This window comes from Strix uralensis, chromosome 1 (assembly GCF_047716275.1).
Source record: "Strix uralensis isolate ZFMK-TIS-50842 chromosome 1, bStrUra1, whole genome shotgun sequence".
NCBI classification, from domain to species: Eukaryota; Metazoa; Chordata; class Aves; order Strigiformes; family Strigidae; genus Strix; species Strix uralensis.
Genome location: NC_133972.1, coordinates 13,591,460 through 13,611,367, shown reverse-complemented (window position 1 = coordinate 13,611,367; position 19,908 = coordinate 13,591,460). Strand labels below are relative to the sequence as shown.

At 41.8% G+C, this 19,908-nt stretch overlaps 1 protein-coding gene across 5 annotated transcripts in view; it reads right to left on the bottom strand.

Annotated features, from left to right (window-relative positions):
• The window catches only part of HECW1 (HECT, C2 and WW domain containing E3 ubiquitin protein ligase 1), a 270,071-nt gene that overhangs the window by 131,546 nt on the left and 118,617 nt on the right, over positions 1 to 19,908 (bottom strand). For all 5 annotated transcript variants that reach the window (XM_074890150.1, XM_074890071.1, XM_074890307.1 and 2 more), the window contains one exon: positions 1,900 to 1,994. In XM_074890150.1, the coding sequence (XP_074746251.1) occupies positions 1,900 to 1,994 (95 nt within the window). The remainder of the gene's footprint in view (positions 1 to 1,899; positions 1,995 to 19,908) is intronic.

Sequence of the window (19,908 nt, the reverse complement as noted above, 5' to 3'; positions counted from 1 at the left end):
TTTTATTTTTAGTCATGTACAGTATACTCAGCTGAAGGCCATAATAGGTGGTTCTCATCTGATCTCTACGAAGACCATGAGTATGAGAACTGCATGAAGAGGACTTTCTTTTAAACACAACTCCTGCTCAGCTGAAAGTGAATGGTTGCTTTATTTCCCCATATATATATATATACACACACACACATATATATATAAAGGACTCAACTGAAGAACTGGGAGAGATTACATATTTGCATATTACAAAGGCACAGGTCCTCAGACATTCTTCTATTAACTTAAAACATGTAAAACATATTGCTGATACTTCATAATGAGAGTAACCCTTCCATACTGGACCTGAAAAATTTGCTTAATTGGTTCAAACTCAGGTCTAAGACATGGGTGTGAACTGTGAAAAAAAAATATTCTAATCTCTCAGCCTACTGGTATTTATTCCCTTGGTTGGCTGGCTTACCTTTCAGAGAAGCCTGGGGCTAAATCAATGACATAGATTGTCCCCCCAGATTGATAACTGGGAAATGAACAGCAAGTCCTGAGTCAACAAGACACCACTCACTACAGGCTAAAAAGAACTTTTCAGCATCCCACACTATGAAGATATCATCCAAGGCCACATCATAATGTTCCTCTGAAGACAGCTGAAGGAAACTCTCCAGGCTCTGAAACTGATGAATGGCTTCACTGTGAGCATGTCAGAAAGGCGCATCGAGACAGGAATGCTTTTTATTCCTAAAAGACACGCCATCAGCCCATACCCAGCATTCAGTTTGCAGCTATTGTGTGCATCAAAAGAGGGCAAAGAGAAACACCAAAAGTCTTTACATGGCTCAAGGGTGAAAAAGTTAATCCTTCCTGGACCTGGTGCAGTCAGACACAGCCAATACACTGCATGGGAGACTTTTCAGCCCTTCTAGAAATAGTAACTTAAAACTGTTCAAAAAAAAAACCAAAAACCAAACCCAAAACCCAAACAAAACCCCAAACTTTAAAAATTTAAGCTTCAGTGATGTCCACTGAAACCTGTATACATCCACAGGTAAGACAGTTCTTTCCTGAACCCATCTTCCAGACTAAACAACATCTGAGCTAATCCTTTTCTGATGCTGGTTGGACTGAAACTCCTCAGCTCATGCAGATCTCTGCCAAGACAAGCCTGGCAGGCAGTAAAACACTGTCAGCAAGGCCAGACAAGCTTTGGAGGTCAGCAAGTCTCTCTGCAGGCTTCTAAAAAATGTTTCACTCTCAAGGTGATCAAATTTTCCAAAACCAGGCAAGATACAAGCTTTTTAGAGCCATTTGAGCCACAAAGCTTTGCTAAGCTCTAGCAAATCAAAATTGCTCTCAATGAAGCCTCAATCTGTCAAAAATTATGTTCAATCCTTTGATGGATAAGGTCCTGAATGCCCACTTTCTACCACTGATGGGAGTGTGTCACCGTGTAGCTGTTCCTGGAATTGGGAAGCACTGCTGTGAAAATGTTCACGCCTTGATTTTGAAAAAAGCACCTTAAAAATAGGAAAAGCTTATTCTTTTTCTGGACACTTACTGTATTTACCACCCAAGATTCCCAAATCCTCTAGAGGTATCACCCAAGCCTCGCAACACCCAGCAGAGAGAAGGTAACTTTACAGAACAGGACACAGCTAGGACATGGGACTTGCCCCATATCAGAGAGGTTATCTGTGACAGATTGAGACCTGAATCTACATTTTCTTGGTGTACAAACTCACATCTTAACAGAAAGACTAACATTTCTCTGTACCACAGTGCACTGAAGAGCAAATATTATGTTCAGTTTTCATACAAAAGTACACAAAGCGGGCAAGGAAAGCAAGGCACAGCACAGTGACAACAGGGAACATACATGGAAAAAAATTAAAGGTCGCCATAACTTACGGGAGCCGCATTGTTTTTCACTGTGACACTCGGAGTTGTGGCTCGTAGTGCCCCACTCACGCCATGGTAGTATTTGAAGCAGATCTTTGTTTCAGCTAAAAAAAGAGAATTATTTTAGATTAGAAGAACTGCCAGGGAGAAGCCACACGATCAGTTGCAGCTCACAGGCAAGAGGCTGGCAAGCAGTTAAATTGTGAGTGGTTCATTCCAGGTTGGCTGACACGACAGGACACCTCCTGCTTCAATCTTCTGCTTTGCCAGAGTGAAATATAGAGTTTGGTTCCTGTGACTTAAACTAGTCAAAACCCCAACCTTTTCTGAACAGCAGTTACGACACAGACCTTAGAGTACCTGATCGGCATCCTTTAGCTACATTAGGAAGAAGAAAAGTGAGGACAGAGAAACCCTCCCTGTTCAGACATACCACACACTCATGTGCAGACGAAGCGAAAGCTTCCTTAGGACAGTGAGATTGCATAGCTGCTCACTGACAGGCTTCACTGAGCCACTTTGTTCTGACCTTGGTCAGGGCAAGGATGTAGATCTACACAGATTAACTGCTCTGACAATTACTACATTAAAACATTTTTCAGAAAACAGCACAGTACCACAAGGCCTCGTCTTAGTGTATTTCCACCGACTTCCGAAGATTTGGATTAGATGATGAACGTATGCAAGACCATGATTTTGACTCACAGCACTACTTTTTGCCACATGCATTGATATTCAGATAAATACATTAAGTGAGGGAAACTCATTTTGATAACTGTATCAAGGCACAGAAGAAGTGAAATCAGCTTCTCCTTCAATCATCCCCTTAGGACCCACCTACTTGTCTGATGCAAGAAGGAAAGATACTTTCAGCCAGCTTCTCTGTTGGTCTGTAACTACAAATAGATACGAATTGCTAGTACGTGCCAAAATTCCAATCACTCACTTGCCTGGATCTGGTGACTTGCTGAAGCACATCCTACAGGCAGGAGTCTATTTTTCCACAGTAAACTAGGATGTGAACTGGGTTGATATGTGCCTACGTACAGCCAGGACACAGCAGGTATGCACTGTATGGATGTGGGATCTGAGAAATGCCTATTTAAGTAAAAGCAGCATTCACATCTTGCAGTTTTAACTGGATAATGCCATGGAAATTTTCAGCTGCTCCATAATATACTTGAAGGTGCTTCTCATAGTCAAGTTTTTCTCTAACACTTTCCTTTGCAGTGCTGTTGAGGCCCAGGGAACACACCAACCTTTGCCTGCAAAGCCACAATTCCGCTCTCTGTAACTCCAGTGCCTACGTAAGAAAATAATAAGGGAATGCCAGTGTTTTAACGTACAATTTGTATTGCTGTTTTAACACTGGTAATAAAATAAGCTAAATCAGTGCAGCTGTGACAAAAGATTATGAAACATTAAGAGCTAGGGCCTTGGCCACAGATTATGTTGCTGTGATCTGCCGTTTGGTAGATCCAAAAAACAACCATGCCATGCCCCAGGTGGGAGCAAAATGGGAGGACATGAAAAGCTGTGGAGACTCTCAAAAACGCAGTCCTGAATTGCTTAGCCTGATGCCTACAGATATGCAAGAGGAAAAACAAATCTTGATTTGTTTTTTGAAAGACAGAATAGTTTTAGGATTGTAAAAGCCTTCCCAACTTTCACATGTGACTTCGCAAATGAAAACCAAGGAGATTGCTCCCAAGTGACCCAAGCACTTCTCATTTCCAGGTGGCTTCTCAGCACTCCTCCCTCAGGAGGCACCAGGGACACACAGTCCATTGACGAGAAGCACAGTGCCAGCACAGTTAATCTGTCACCACACTGTCCAACCCCATGGCTTGCTCTTCACCAGGCAACCATTTCTGCTCACACGGTGCAAATGCACGCTTTTCCCACGTACATGTGTCCCTTTAATTTCACAGCACTCCACAAGGAGTAGAACAGGCTTCAGAGTCCTTCAGCGTCTCCAGGAGGGACTCTGTTGCCCATCCTGGGGTTTAATTTACAACTATACCCCAAATGAACTTCGTAAATTTAAGAGAATTACTTGAGGTGTCAGTGCAGCTGAGCAAGCGACCCCGTTGTTGCACCTGGGAGCAGCAGTTGTTTTCTTCTGGCAACAAAAAAAGCTGGATGAGCTCGTGGGACTGAAAAACTGCAAGTCCAGATTGAATTTTCACATTGTAATTTTCTCTACAGGACTTTTAACAGCTCAGCAGCTAACTCATTTACTCACTGAGAAGACAGCAAAAGCTGAGGATATCACAATAGCTAAAACATGCAGTTCTCACCAATTATTCAAATCTTAATTCCCCTCTCCCCTGGAGATTTTTAGCTACAGTTTGCATGGAACATTGAGAGCCAGAATAAAGAAAAGCTTTTTGGTTTTTTTAGATTTTTATTAACTCACATAGTTAATAAAATATAATTCAGGTACTAGCCTGTATGACAACATTCAGACCTCACAGTGAGAAATCTCACCATAGGTTGACAAGTATCACAGAATCACAGAATCATTCAGGTTGGAAAAGACCCTTGGGATCATCGAGTCCAACCATCAGCCCTACTCTACAAAGTTCTCCCCTACACCATATCCCTCAACATCTCATCCAAACGACCCTTAAACTCATCCAGGGATGGCGACTCCACCACCTCCCTGGGCAGCCTATTCCACTGTCTGACCACTCTTTCTGTGAAAAACTTTTTCCTAATGTCCAGTCTGAACCTCTCCTGTTGGAGTTTAAAGCCATTCCCTCTTGTTCTGTCACTAATCACCTGTGAGAAGAGACCAGCACCAACCTCTCTACTATGTCCTTTCAGGTAGTTGTGGAGAGTGATGAGGTCTCCCCTCAGCCTTCTCCTCCTCACACTAAACAGTCCCAGCTCCTTCAGTCGCTTCTTTTCTACTTATTGAAGTATGTGGTAACTGATTTCCTACATTGGGAAACTATGGTTTAAAAGAATCTATTTAATTAAACTAAAAGTATTAGACAGAGAGAACAGAAGGAGGAAAAAAATACCACCTTATGTAGGTATTCTGGGTATTAGTATTGCTTTCAAGGTCAAATGATTACTAAGATGACTGAATATGCATTTGGAAAGAACCATGTAGATATTGAAGATTCCTCTCAGTTTCACACAACTACTATTTCTAATTAAATTTTCAATCAAACTGCCCACATACAGATGCAAACTGGCAAGAAGGCAACCCTGAGAGATGCAGGTGTCACACCCAATTCAAACCAGTGGCAGAGGTGGAGCATTCATCAGGCAGTGTTTGAGGCGGAGATTGATGAATGTCAAAGGTTTCATTCAGAAAGCAGATCTGATAGCAAAAAGTCTTATGGGGGCCTTCACAGCTTGAGAAATTGCTCTAGAAATGTCAGGGGAACAACATTTTCTTTTTTCTTGATTCCCCCCTCCCCCTTTTTCCCAGATCTTCTTCAGATTGAAAATATTAGGAATTTAACAAGTATAAAGCTTGTAAAATTACATACGGTATCTTCATGTGCAAAAATGCCACTTAGACCCTAGTTGGGCTTTTTTTGGCTGAGAGCCATTCTTTCCAATAACATTGTTGGTGCCATGTCACTTCAGAGTCCTAACATCTTAATCCATCTGAAGATTGTTCTTTTATTCCTGAATCACCTTTGAGACATTTCCAAAACAGATGCAGACATTCACTGGCTTGGTACCACTGCCTCTGCAGATGAACAGAAAGCACTGTAAGTACAGGCAAGGCAGGGATATAAATTAACCTGAATATTATCCAGCTGGCATTCATACGTAATATGTAGTTATAAGGGTTGTTTGCATCGTAGTCTTGTATATTAGCTTGTTGTGGAATAAAGGAGACCATTTAACTCTGTCCTGCTGCCCTAGCTACATAGCACAGTGCACAGCTCAGGAGCAGCTGTTGTCCAGTTAATCCCCAATTATAAATAAATATGTGTCATTGTTATTTTCATCTCAGTAATTATGACTAGCAGCTCACTGGATCAGGTAATGAAGTTATGATGCTAAAGTCAGGAAGTAATGAGGTTAAATTCTCCTTTCAGTGGGTATAAATGGCAGTTAGACTGGTAAATCTTCCAAGAGATGAGATGTCTAAAGATGGTAAGAAATATTCGTGCCCATGGCAATTACCAAACTACTCAACACTTTTCATGGATCAAGAACAAAACAGCATAGTATTCCCTTTACACCAGGCTTGGTATGTCCGTAATAGCATGGCTGTGTTACAGCCTTCCACTGCATTGATATAAATAAGACAGTCCCCAGTTTTATGCTCATACCCACTGCTGTGACCATCATGGGTGCAGAAAGTACAGCTGCCCCAAAGCAAGTCCCCCAGGGCAGGACAATCAGAGCCAGGCAACACGAGAGGCAACTCTGGTTTGCTCCTTGCTCCACAGCCCACAAGCATCTCTGTGTGCCACATAGGAGGGATGTTTGTGGGGAAGGCAGAGGAGACAGGATGTAGCCCATCCCCAGACACCACAGAGACCACTCTTCATTCAGAGGAAAAGTCTTAGAAGTTTGAGTTTTGCCAAAGAACAACTCTGCCATGGAGCTTCATCCCTCCCACAAGAGAAAAAGCCAGTCCACAGAAAATGATTTCTCTACCAAAACCCCAAGTTATCTCAGTTACCAAATCAGTTTTGCAAATTAACTTGAAAATTAATTTATCAGCTGAACATTATTCTTTTCGGCGATATTCTATATTGTCTTCACAATCCCCCAGCCCTTGAAAACACCCTACACCTCCTTACTAACCTGAAGTGAGAGGAGATAAAATCTAGTAGGGTCTGCTGATGAATTGCAGCTGGAGGTATTGAAGGTTGAAAGCTTCTAAGAGGTGTCCTAGTCTCCATCATCCACCTATTCTTTTTTCCTGTCAGTGCTATTGCTCCTGTTGGTTTATTTGATGCCCTTTCCCTTTAAAATACTTCCACTCCTACTGATCTTCCTCATTCCTTCAGAGTTGTCAAAATTGCCCTAAATCTCTTCTCAAAAGTTCGCTTGCTCTTATAATCCTCTGCTCCTCACTTACTAAGGCTAAGTCCAGTCTCAGAGGCTTAGCTTTCAGTAAAAGGTGGATTTATTATCTTAAATATAAAAAGAAGCACTGTCAGGATTAAGCAGTTTCCCTTGTTAAACTGAAACACCCCCCCCAACCATCCTAATGGGTATTTCAAGGAAAGATTAAATGATATTCTTTGGGGGAGGCAGGAAGCGTCAGTTGGTGTGTGACAGGAGCGTGTGATACACCTGAGGCACTTCCAGAATCTGGTTGTGATTTACTCCCATGATACTTTTTGTTTCAATTAAATAGCTGAGGTGACTAGGCATTAGCTAAGCATTTCTCAGCGCTGAACAACCTCACAGGGAAGTAATGCCAGTCTTAAACTGAGTCATTTGTGATCAATTCAATCTATTACTAAAAGAGCTGTTGTTGCTCTTTTGGGCAAACAGTGTGCATAAAAAATGAGAGGTGTCAAAAACCAGTAATGAAAAGGTAAGCTGTCTTTGGTAAGTGGGTGGGAACCAAGCGAACCAAATCAGAGAGCGAAGCAATTAAGTTATGAGTCATAAAGTTTTCCCTAGAGAGGGCCCAGAAGTGGAATAAACAAACATATGATACTGTGCTATAATCAGATCCCTACAGGACCACCCTGAATTAAAGTAGCCACAGTGATCTTTGGAAGTGGAGACAGAAGGTGCCAAAGCGGAGACAGGGAGTCAATGGAGGGGAGAACTGATTGAATACAGTGGGGAAACTGGGAGAGACACATGAAAAAAACAGAAAAAAGAATTACAGTGGGAAGGCAAACCAGAGAGAGATTAAAGGCAGTTTATATGAAGTGTTGCATACTGGAATTGAGTAAGCAACAGCATCGATATCGAAGTTGAGGGAAGGAAAGGGCTGAGATTAGAAGAGAATCACTGCGCAGAGAGAGGGGGACAGGGGAGAGGGGAGAAAGACTAGGACTGTCTGAATGAGACTAAATGAGAAGAAAGCAGGGAAAAAGAAAGAAGGTAAGGGAGCGCAGTGAGGGAGAGAGTAAGAAAGTGAAACCTGAAGAAGAGAGAGGAAAAAAGTGCCCTCTCACAGAGAGCTTCCTGAAGGATGGAGCACAACGTATGAGCTGTATCAGCAGCTACCTGTGAAACCCAGTGTGCAAGTGTGCGTCCTGTCCACCCTTTATGACTGGCCACCTTTCTCCACCTGCCGCTGCCTCCAGCACCCATCTCTCCTGCTTTTAAATACTGCTGGAAGTGTAGAGAGCAGGTAAACTGTGCAACCTAAAGAGTCGAAAGCCAGTGCTTCTGCATCAGTGTGAGGCTTTCCCTAAGCATCAACAGTTTTTAGATAAATTTAACTAGTTTCTCCCGATACTATACCTACCCTGTCACCAAAGAATGAAGACACATAATGAAGATCAAAGGTAAGGTTATTACTGGCAGATTTAATTTGTACCTATAGCATCGATACACGGTACCATTTATTTCCATCACGCGTGCCAGCTGCTGCTCCATGCAAACAGCTGCTCTTATTTCTTGTGCTGTATCAGAAAAACTGCCGGTTCCAGGAACTGCCTGTTCAATATGCAGCGGTGATACTACAGCCGTCAAGCTGGTCTGCTCCTCAGCCACCTATGGACTGTGTATTTCCTTAAGCTGTAAACCACATCTGCTCGCAGTATTTGTTTACTATCACAACCACCTACGGTCTTCCATAAGTCACCTCAGTTTTTAGTCAACCAACAGTTTAAAACCAAACAAGGCCTAACCAGATGTATTTCTTTAATTCCAGTTGCAGAATTTCTTCCAATTTTCTCATTACTTTTTCCTTGCTGTGCTCTAAAATGTTCACAAACATGTGAACAGACTGTTAAAAGATTTTTGAGAAACTGCGAGATACAAGATTTTAAAATCTCACCTTTCAGATTATTATAATGCCTCCAGGCAAGAAAGAAAAAAGTACCTGGAGACAGAATTAAGGCTGACCAGTACTTATCAACAGTTTCAGGCACAAACCTTTGCAAGCTCAAAACCAAGCAGTAGAACACCCAGAATACATCAAGACTAAATTTAAGCCAAAACCCCAAACTTGTCAAGATGCAGAAATGCACAGTTACAACATTCACATAACCTCAACTTTGCAAGAATAAATAATGTATTTCAGTATTTGTAGTTGTAACTGGTATTTGAAGAATAGATTAAATGATTTTAGTAATTGCATTTCATCTTCAGATGGTGTTGTCACAGACTGCTATTGCTTCACAAGGGTTGCACATTAAAGGATGGAGTTGTCTCCTTTATAACAGGAAAGCTGATTATTATCATTTGTTCTATCATTGATTCTTTGCTCTGTTATTTTTGATCTTCAGATACTTTCTACTATTGACTTTCACTTTTATTTCCTTTGCTTGATAATTTGCTTCAGCAGCTACCTGCCTCCAACCATCACAAGAGTAGTAAGGTAAATTAGTACACTAATAACATTTTTACCTTATGAAAATAAAGGTATCCAGGAATTTCTATTACAGGAGAGATACAACAAAGTGGCTCTGTAAACTGCTATTCAGGAAGAACATACAGATCTAATTTCAATAGGCTGTTGCTTATGTGCTACCCTCATAAAAAACTGTCCTGTTGGCAAGACTCATCACTAAAGAATGCTAGCAGCTGGAATGGATGTGTGCTTATACATTCATTTCCAGCACTTGTATATATTTCCCCATACAGGCAGGACATCTAGCACTGCTGATTACTAAAGCTGCTCGGCATTCTTCATTATAAACCTTGTTTTCAGTTGCTTATATATTTTCAAAGATACATACATTTGGAATAAAATTTTGCATGCTGAATGTCCGCCTCAGATCTACAGAGATGCACAGCAAGAACATTTCATCCAGAAATTTGTAGCTGTGAGGGTAAGTGAAAACCATGTTTTTTTACCCATTAAAGATTTCTTAAGATCTTTCCTTTTACCCCCCATGTTAATATAGAGCAGAAGTCACTAAACTAAGCATATATCTTCTGCTGTTCCTTTAAAAGTACATCAAAATTTGGCTAACTTTTAAGCTTCTCCAAAAAATTCAGTTTGATATGCTCATTTGAGACTTCTTTGATTTTACCATTTAGATGCCCAGGAGATCTTATCTGTGCTAAGCACGTTTCAGACTGGTGCTAAGACAGACTTTTTCTGCCATACAGATCTAAGCTCTTCCTGGCTGTGCCACGGCTGGCCACCTCTCCTGGGCGCCAGAGGACTGTATCCCTGGGTATCTCCCCGCTGTGCCAAGTAGCATGGAAGAGGAGAATTTGAATCCATGGCCGATTTGCCCCTGTTGAAGGAAGAGATGGAGGCAACCGGGAGGATTAGGAGCGTGAGGTGGGGAAACAGAAGCCAGGACAGAACCAGGTAAGACAGTGAAGAAAAAAACTCTGTGATTTGTGGTTGTCATAGGCTTGAGTAGAGAAGGATTTTGGAAGAGCAGGTAGCAGAGCACTGTTTCAGTCTTGCTAGGACAAATAAGCACTGCCAGCTGCCTTCACGGTGGGAACACAATGCATGTACTGGAGGATTTCTATTCAAGCTCTCAGTTAGGCAAACACAGCGAGATGGCTATGGGATTTATGGTCAGTTTACTGGCTCAAATTCTGTCCATTCAGGCAGGGAACACATTGAAATCTAGAGCCATCCAGTGGCCATTGTGAAAGTCCAGCTCATCATGGACAAGGGTCTGTACCGTCAAAGTGCCCAGGAAGTCTGGCATTTAGATTGAGAACTGAAGTTGAGGCAGAGCAAGGCAAAGCTTCCACAGCTACCCACCAGAGGAATGGTCAGTGGAAGGATGCCACCGCCCAGCCAGTAGCTAGAGATACTAAATGTCTTTAATAAAAAGGAAGTTTAGCCCTTATGTAGCTAGTAACAGAACCCACAGTTTGCACTGGGGCATATTCTCCAACTATTACCCACTTCTTAAATTTAATTGTATAACATGAGTAATGGAATTGAAATTTGGTTTGCTCAGACAGCTCACATCCTTGAAAATAATAATTTCCTCCTAAAATTATCTTCAGAAATGTGAGATGGGGGGGAAAAAAGAAAAAAAAAACCAACTCAGCCTTACCATTCCTGACACTGAGTCATCTCTCATCCCATTGAAAGCAACAGACCTATTTGCTCCATATTCATAAAGACAGTGGGATCCAGCCCAGAACAGGCAAGAATATTACCTGTTTACTTACAGTCAAACCCAACAGTGTTATCTATCTGCTCTGACTTTACTGACTGTTGTAAAGAAGACTCAGGCACCAATCTGAGTGAATGAGAGTTGGGGATGGGGGGGGGTTGTAACAACTTACCTGTCTTTCATCAGGAGAAGGAAAAGCTGTTTGAGAAAGACATTTAGTCATTGCAAACAGCAAATTATAAAGGCTGCACTAAGACTGAGACTTTAATGAAATTCCGGGGCCTACAGGCATATAATGTTTTTATGTAAATCAGCTTGACGATGAGTTTTTCACCACGAGCATTAGCAAGTGAGCGATTTATTTGAGAAAAACTTGCAGTCATCAAAGCATTTTTAACTGTGTGATAGTTGAGTCCATAATAACCAGAAACCATGCCTAAAGTTTGCTCTCTGATCCTAAGCACTCACACACATTGCATGAAAAACAACATCGCAGGCAAAATCAAACACATGGTTCACCTATTCATGAGGGAGATGATCTAAAATAACTTCTGAAATGCAACAATTACATCAGACTAAGTTTTTAAATAACACTTCTGTTTTAAAACTGCTCATCATCTTGGTTACGATGGACTCAACAGTTCTTCACCAAAATTGAACAGTAGAGAAAAAAAATCCCTAAGTTTCCAGTACAATGGAAATAAGCCTTGTCTCACATGCAGAAAGCCATCTGTTTCAATATTAGTGGCTCCTAGGCTACGCTAGTCACTGACAATATTCAGGAGAAGAATTTGAACTGGAGATATAGTGCCTAACTATGTTCTCAGTTACACCAATATATATCAAAACACACCATAAACAGATAGAAAATAAATACACAGAAACACTGACGTCCCTGAGCTTTGTTCTGAGTGTCAGCAGAGGCACGGTGAAGACGACTCAGAAGTGACAGAAAAAGGTATAAACTCAAAACTATAAATAGCTCACAGTTCCACAAGACAGGAGGGTTGGGCAGAGCTGGGGACTCCGCTCCTTTCTTTACTGTGATGTACAGCCACAGGGTTGTCCCAGATGAAGTTAAGATCATCTCAGCTGCCCCTGTCACAATACATCCTTTAGGCTTCCAGGTATTATGTCTGCCTCAAGTTAATTGCCTCCTAGAGCAGATGCCTGTGAACCATCAGCTCCTTGCTTTTATCAGGGCAACAGTAGTTTAAAGCCTTAATTAAATACATATGACTGGATTATGCCTTCAGGCACAGCCTTGAGCAAGAGATAACACATGAACTTCAGAAGCCAAGTGCCTCAAACACAGACCTCTACATCACAACATGTTTTTATTCCCCTTGATCCAAAACATGGGTCGACCAGGCATTGCTTTGGATTTTTAGAAGCAGAAAATGACATCAGCCTTATGATCAACAATCAGTATTTAGGAAGGTGTAATCCATAACTTTACCTGGTGCCTGCTTCGTGAAGGGAGGGGGCAGCATGAAAAGGGACACCTTGCCAACTCCAAATCCAGCCAAGTACTGAAATTAGGGAGGATTCATGTTTTCATTTACATTAGTAGCAGTTTAATTCAAGACACCTGCTACAGCACTCCTTGAGCCAGTCTTTAATCACATGTCTGATAAGCACAAATGAATTTCATGTTATAAACAGAACATTCCCTTGAGTCGGTCTTTGATTTTTTTTTTTTCCCAAGAAAGTGACCTTTGAAGACGTTAGTGCCAAAACCAATCACCACAGACCTCACCCAGCTACTCTTACAGGTTACATCCTTTCTTTTGTTACTCTGCAAACTCTCCCAGTCAGAAGCCCTATCTATTCACATTTTCAAGTGCTAAGCTCTCTTCACTCACTATAAGAATGCTTTACAACAACAGTTTCTTTGTGTTTAGCAGCCAGACCATGCAATATTAACACTCAGTGTTCACTCTGACTGGGAGCTATTACCACCAGTCAAGCATGTGCCATGCAGTATACAAAGAGAGTCTTGCAATTAAGTCCTTGGGCAACAAGACGTGACCATTACACCAAGGAAAAAATCCTTTGCACTTGGACGTAAAAGAGAAGCCAAAAGCTTAGCACTATTACTCACAATACCATAATAAGGGCTGCTTTTCTTAATACATTTATCACACTTCAGAATCAGTATGCACACATTCCTTGTCTCTACTGCGTATCTAAAGATATTTTTAGCCTAATATTTCCATGACAACGAAGCAAGAAATGGTCAATTTGAGAAGATGGCTGAATGAAAATTCAAAATGCTTGTGGAAGCAGCTTCCTAGTGCTCAAATTGTTTCAGTTACCCACTACACTAAGCACATTATTTTTTGTTGCTGCTTTTTCTAGTTGTCAAATTAAAAAGCTAATTTTGAGTGATTAAGAGAACTATGCATCATGTTATCATATAACAAAGACTGTTCATTGCTGTCATAGTACGAACACCCTAATACAAATAAAAGAACACAGCAAAACACTACTTTAGACTGAAATGAAAGCTCACAGAGAAGAATAAGAAGAGATGTTGTGGTACTCTCTTAGGCAACTGGTAGTAGGTTACACATACCAAGAATGCAATAGCAAGTATGACAATGGAAACTCTTTGCTTTCCTGGCGGTACCACAGAGCAGCACTACTTGCAGACAATTTTGGAAGAGAATCATTTGCAAAATCTGGAAGACCAAAACGAAGACCAGTATTCCAGGCAATGGCATTAAAGGCAAGGAAAATGTACAAGGGAGCACTCCAAGGAAAGGCATGCACCTCTCCCTTCAGGAGAGAAGCCACTCCTTTGCTCCCCTGCAAGGCACCTAGCAGGTCTACACAGTGTGAGGAGAAAATGAGGATAGTTGCACCCGTGTTTTGGCACTGTAACTCTACTGAAGACAAAAGACACTCACAGCATGGTAGCAGAGCAGCAGAGATTGAGATCTCTGGCACGCTGGTTCTCAGATTCACATTTACATCTTGCAAACATTTTATGCCTTTCTGCATTACTTTTTTCCTTCTTTGCGGAAAGGAAATGAACAGCAGCAAACAATATGTAATTCTATCACTAAATACTTGTTACATTATTAAATACAAGCGTGAGATGAGCAGCCTTGCAATGTAATTACCCAATGACCAAAATTCCCCAAAGTTCAGTTGTTCTGAAGAAGAGGGTTCTTTGAGGTCTTTTCTTGGCACACCAAAGACTTACCTGGGTAGGTCTTGTAAGCATTAATTAAACAGAGGAAAAGAGACTTGTGTGTCTTCACAAGACAGAGCTGTTCTCTTGTTTACATCTCCAAAGCATTTATAATTAATGGGGTTTGCTCACTCAGAACCATAGGCCTTGAATAAAAGCTGCATGCCAGCTATGCTGCCAAGGTACGTTATGTTCCTCTCCTCTCCTTTTAGTCTTACAAATGCTTTGCTTTAAGCAGGGCCTATCTTCCTTCAGTTTGCTGAGAAACCACAGGCAGAGAAAGCGCGCTCACATCCTTTGGTTCTTGCAGAGACTTGTGAGCCATGCTGCTGGTTGGTGAAACCCCGTCAGTGTGATGCCTTTGCAAACACTGTGATGCCTTTGCAAACACTGTGCTGCATCTGGGTGTAATGGATAAAACCGTGGCCTTATTCTTTCAAAACAATGCCACCAGAGTTCCTGCTAAGCTCAACAGGGATGGGAGTGTGGCGAGTGCAGGTTTAGCTAGATTTACTTTTTGCAGGGAGGACTTGTAAAAGACAAATAAACTCAAAGCCCGGGTTGCCCAGGGACATGCAGGAGATCCCAGAGTTGTCTGCTTGACGCACAGCCCCTGTTGTAGGTCTCTTCTTTCTCTGCAACAATGCAATCTCTGCAGATCAGAGGATCTCGGATGCTGATAGCCGTCATAAGACACGCTGCGAAGAGAAAAGCCCTTGGCATTCCAGCTTCACATACTCTGATTAGTCTCATTATTGTGGTTTCTATTCCAATACCACCTCACTGCCTGTGGCTCGCGCGCTACGAGTTTCAAAATCACCGCTGCTTTACGTGATGCTGCGCATATTTGCCACCACCTCTTCCACAATAAAAGGAGGAGGAACCGCAGCTGGCTCCAGGGAGAAAGACTCAGACATCAGTGCCTCTGCACCTCCCTTCACACGTGGCATGGACCGTTCCTTCCCCTGAGCTGCTCAGGTCTCTGTTTGGCAGTAAAGGGACAGCAGCGTGACCAACTCCCTTTCTAGGAACTGGGATTGTGCTCTAGCTATGTTTTTGTATATTTGCATGCCACTAACAATGCCAACACCTGTCTGTTGCTGCCAATAGTATAGGGACTGTGCCCAGTAGCAAGTTATGTATAAGCCATAAGCTTGGTCCTACAACACTCAGCATGTGAAATTGCTTTTCAGGAAAGCAATTCACAGGCAGTTCTGCCTAGGGAGATGATATCAAGTTGTATCCAAGATCTCAAAGGGAGAGAAAGAAGGTGCCCACGTCTCGTGAGGGAGGCTGTGGAGGGCTCAGGATCTGAAATAACTGAGAAAGACTTACATCAGAATGAGATTTAAGGCTGGAGATCATCAGATTTAGATCTACAACTCTGTACGATGCTTTCTAAAGATCAGTAAGAAGGAAAAACCTACTCATTAGAAAAATTGCATTTTTAGCAGGAACCACAAACTGGACTTCTGCTTCTGATCATAGTTGGATTCACAACCACGTGGAATGTTGGAACACAGCACTGAGTCTCTCTCTGCTCTTTTACAAAGACGAGGACAGACCCATCAAACACTGCTCCTCTTCTGAAGTTTGCCCACAAAGTCATCTTCTACAGGAAGCATACTATGAGACTTTCGTGATTCACTTTACAATTTTGACTGTAGAAGGAGGAAACTTTGCTGCATTTGGCTGAGCCACTCTACAGTGAAGAATTCTTACAGTTTGGCTTGAGATGGCCCATATGTGGCTGCTCACCCATTCAGAAATCTCCTACTCACAACGGCATTTTGATTAGATGCCACTGCTACGGTGCCTATCATTAATTTTCCTGGGAATTCATAAGACAAAGCACAAGCTATCAAGAAGGAAAAGATCAAAAGGCTGCTAAGAAAGAGGTATTATACCTCTTTCTTATTACTTCTTGTTTCAGAGTTCCCTCTGCAATCTCCTATTTTGACAACTTTTTTTTTCTTTTCTCAAATACCAACTTCTGTTCACCATTTATTTGCAATCTAATAATTAGGGAAGAAAATTGTTGTACTCACAAAATGAAACATGACTTTTTAAAACCCAGCAATTCCAAAAGTATCGTACTCAATACCAGTAAAAAGAAGGGGCCACAAATGGGTTACATTAAGTTGAAAGGCAAGATAAAACATCCTGACTGCAAAAAGACTGGTGAATCTAATGCTGAGAGCATTGGATGAGTGCATTTGTTTTCAAGTGCAATAAAAATACGGAACTGTGGGGAAAAAATTACTATGAAAGAGCTGCTGCATTTGTGCAGGTTAAAAAATTACTATCTTGTATACTGGACTAACAAGGAATGAAAATACCACATTTAAAGAAGGGAACAAAGAATCATAGGCAGCCTAGACAAGATCTTGCAGAGTGAGGAAGGTTTGTTCTCTAGCAAAATATATCAGGATGTACATTTAGAGATTGTAAAAAATGGTCTACAAATCACTGTTAGTTCCTATTGATTATAAAACCATATACAGATGCCTGAAGATGTCTGCCAGGTGGCTGGTGCGTTCTCTCTGGCGTTGCCCTCTGCACTGCTGGGACCCACGGTGCAAGCCGCAGATGTTCGCTTCGCTGGCCGGCACTGACATTTTCAGGCCTTCAGAGCTGCCGTCCCGACAGCACTAACGCCCGGCTCGCTCAAGCCCATCCAAGCCGAAATTGCTGCAGTCACACACACAGGTGACAGACAGGAAACATTAATATTTTATTTTTTTTTATAGTAAAGGCTAAGGTCTCCAACCACAGCGTGCGTAACTCCCGGAGGATTTGCTGCACTGTGAAAAGGAAACCCTAATGCAAATCTTCAAATAGCCTGAGCAAGATCTAACAGCTGTTATGTGACAACACACAGTGGGATGACTATACAGTCCAGATTGCAGATAACCTAGACTATTTTTAAAACACTGTTTTTCAGAAATAAGCTTGCAGAGAACCTTGACAAAATCAAAAGCTGAGGCAAAGGACATCTGAAAAAAGAAAGTAGTAGTGAAGGAAAGATGATTCTGGAGTAAATTCCCTTTGAACCACCTGCACATTTGTAACATGTACTATTGCAAAGTTTACAGTGTATATTATATATGTTCTTCCCTGTAATTTGCCAGTTATATACATAAAAATTTAACAACCCTAATCTTGGCACTCCCATTCACGCCTCCTATAGCCCCAAGCAAGAGATTCTCAACCTTTTATTAACTACCCTACATGCGGCAACATTGAAAAAGGAAAATGCTGTGTCTCTTCCTTGCAGTCTGGAAGACAGATGTCAGCTTCAGGCGCCTGGGGTAAGGCTGAAGACATCAAGTGCCCTGCAGAACCTGGGCCACCCCTTTGCCATCTCTGACAGAAAGATGCCAAGCATTCAGATGAAATGCTTTGACGCCACGAAACCTGGGCTCTGTTCAAACCTCTGCCACTGACTTACTGTAGTAGTTTCACTCTCTCCTGACTTAATTTCCTTCTCTATAAGATGAAGATAATTATACTTCCATCAACCCACCCCAAAGGAGAGAGGAATATGAGTGTTTGCTAGTCCTTCCATAAGCCCGTTGCCGTAATAACGGGGCTGTTCTTCAGTCACAGGAGAAAAGTATTCTCTTCTCCAAAGCAATGCTCATGACATTAGTAGGGGCCCTAACAAAGTGTATTAGCATTGAGGAGCAGAGCAGCTCAGTAACAGATAAATTCCCAGCAGGTACACGGTGCAGCTGGTCAACCTGCCTCTGCAGAGGTAAGGCACTACATGCACGCTTCTCTACTGACCTGAAGGGATTGGATTGAGCAGGTCACCGCAGGATTTAGCTCTACTTATTACTTAAGCTGCAATCAGTCAGGTCACACTAAAATTGAAAAGTACATTCCAAATTCCTTTTAAAGTGTTTATTTGTTACAGACCTACCCTACATCTATTTTCCCTTAAATCACAGGCAGGTTTGTACTTTAAAAAAACTCCTGGATTGTAATCGTGTCACTCCAGGTATTATAAATCCCACCAAGAGAGCATGGCATTCAGACAATCACACTGTATTTGGCACCTTGCCCAGCAATCACAAAGGAAGGAGAAAGGAATGGAAAACGAGACTGAAAGTTATTGGTTTAAGTGGCTGGCGGTAGGTGCCTATAAGCTCACACACACAGAGGGAAAGGACCGTCTACCGTGGAAGGAGAGCTCTTCTGGGATGCAAACGGTCATGGACTGTAAGCAATGATAATGGTAACAGGCACACTGCTACACAAACTCTGCCCTTGCTACATAATGTGCTGCAGATGCATTAACCAAACAGTTCCTTTACATCTTCTGGAGGGGTTTCACCAAAATCAGGGGAACTGTCCCCTTCTTACAGAAGCTGTAATAGCCTCTTGAAACCAATCTCATTTGTTGAGATGGTCAAAAACACATCCTGGCCACCCCCCATCCAGTCGTCATGATTCTGTAGCTTATATGTTTTAAAACACAATTCACAATGCCAAGAAGGTCATACAAAATACTTGCAGGTAACATGTTTTAGTTTACTTACCAAGCCAAAAAAGAATCTATTAAAAAACACTGTAAATGTGGGCTTTTTTTGCAAGTACCCTTCTTATTAACTATCACGAGTAATCATGTCTTTTTTGGCAGTGTTGAGAGCTGAAAAAGAAAGGGCATCGAACAGAGCCACGAATAAAGTTTTGAGACCACAGGAGAGGAACAACCTGTCCTACTGGTTTGAGTTTTTCAATTCTGAGAGGAGAGAGAATGATTCCAGGATGGGTTTGCAATAGATTAGTTTGCAGGGGTTTTTTTTAGCTCTGCTACCTCTGGGAATTTCTAGTCTGAAAGCCACATATTTGAACTCTCACTTGTTGTGAACTGACATCACCTCACATAAACTAATGGATCCATCCCAGTTCATGCACAGAAAATACCCAGCCTCTTGTTTTCAAATAGAGATCCTTTACTAGAGCATGTATATTCCATATCTGAAGTCACAAGCAGGCTCTGAGAATACACAAATTTACCTCCTAGCAAAAAGGCCAGCATCAGATGTGCATTTTTACCATGTCAATTTAGTCTGTCAAATAAAACATATGTGCACGTACACTGAGCTGTATAATGCTGTCATGGACATACAACTGCTGAGTGCCACACTAAGACTCCAAAAGAGGTAAATGTATTTCCAAGTATTGTTGCTTTATAGTTTTCATGGTTCATTTTTCCATCTCCTTGCTGGCTTGAAAAATATACCTACCATAAAGTGACTGTCATGACTGCAGAGAGGGCTGGCAGATACTACTTACACCTGCCAGCGTGCAGGAATCTTGCTATCAGCCTTGACAACCCGTGGCTTCTAAAATGAAAGCGTTTTGAAGGACTAAGTAACTTTTAGTCCATGGCACAACAAAAACTGCTGACAAATTTTGTGTTTAATTTGTAAGTATTTTCCAACATCCAGACTATATGCCTCTTCCACACTAGCTGTCAAAAGTCTGATTCATCTCGTTAAAGCCAACAGAAAACCTCCCACTGATTTCAGTGGACGATCACACCTACCTCTTCTCATTTTCCCTCTAACAGAAATAGTCTCCTCAGCTGTAATC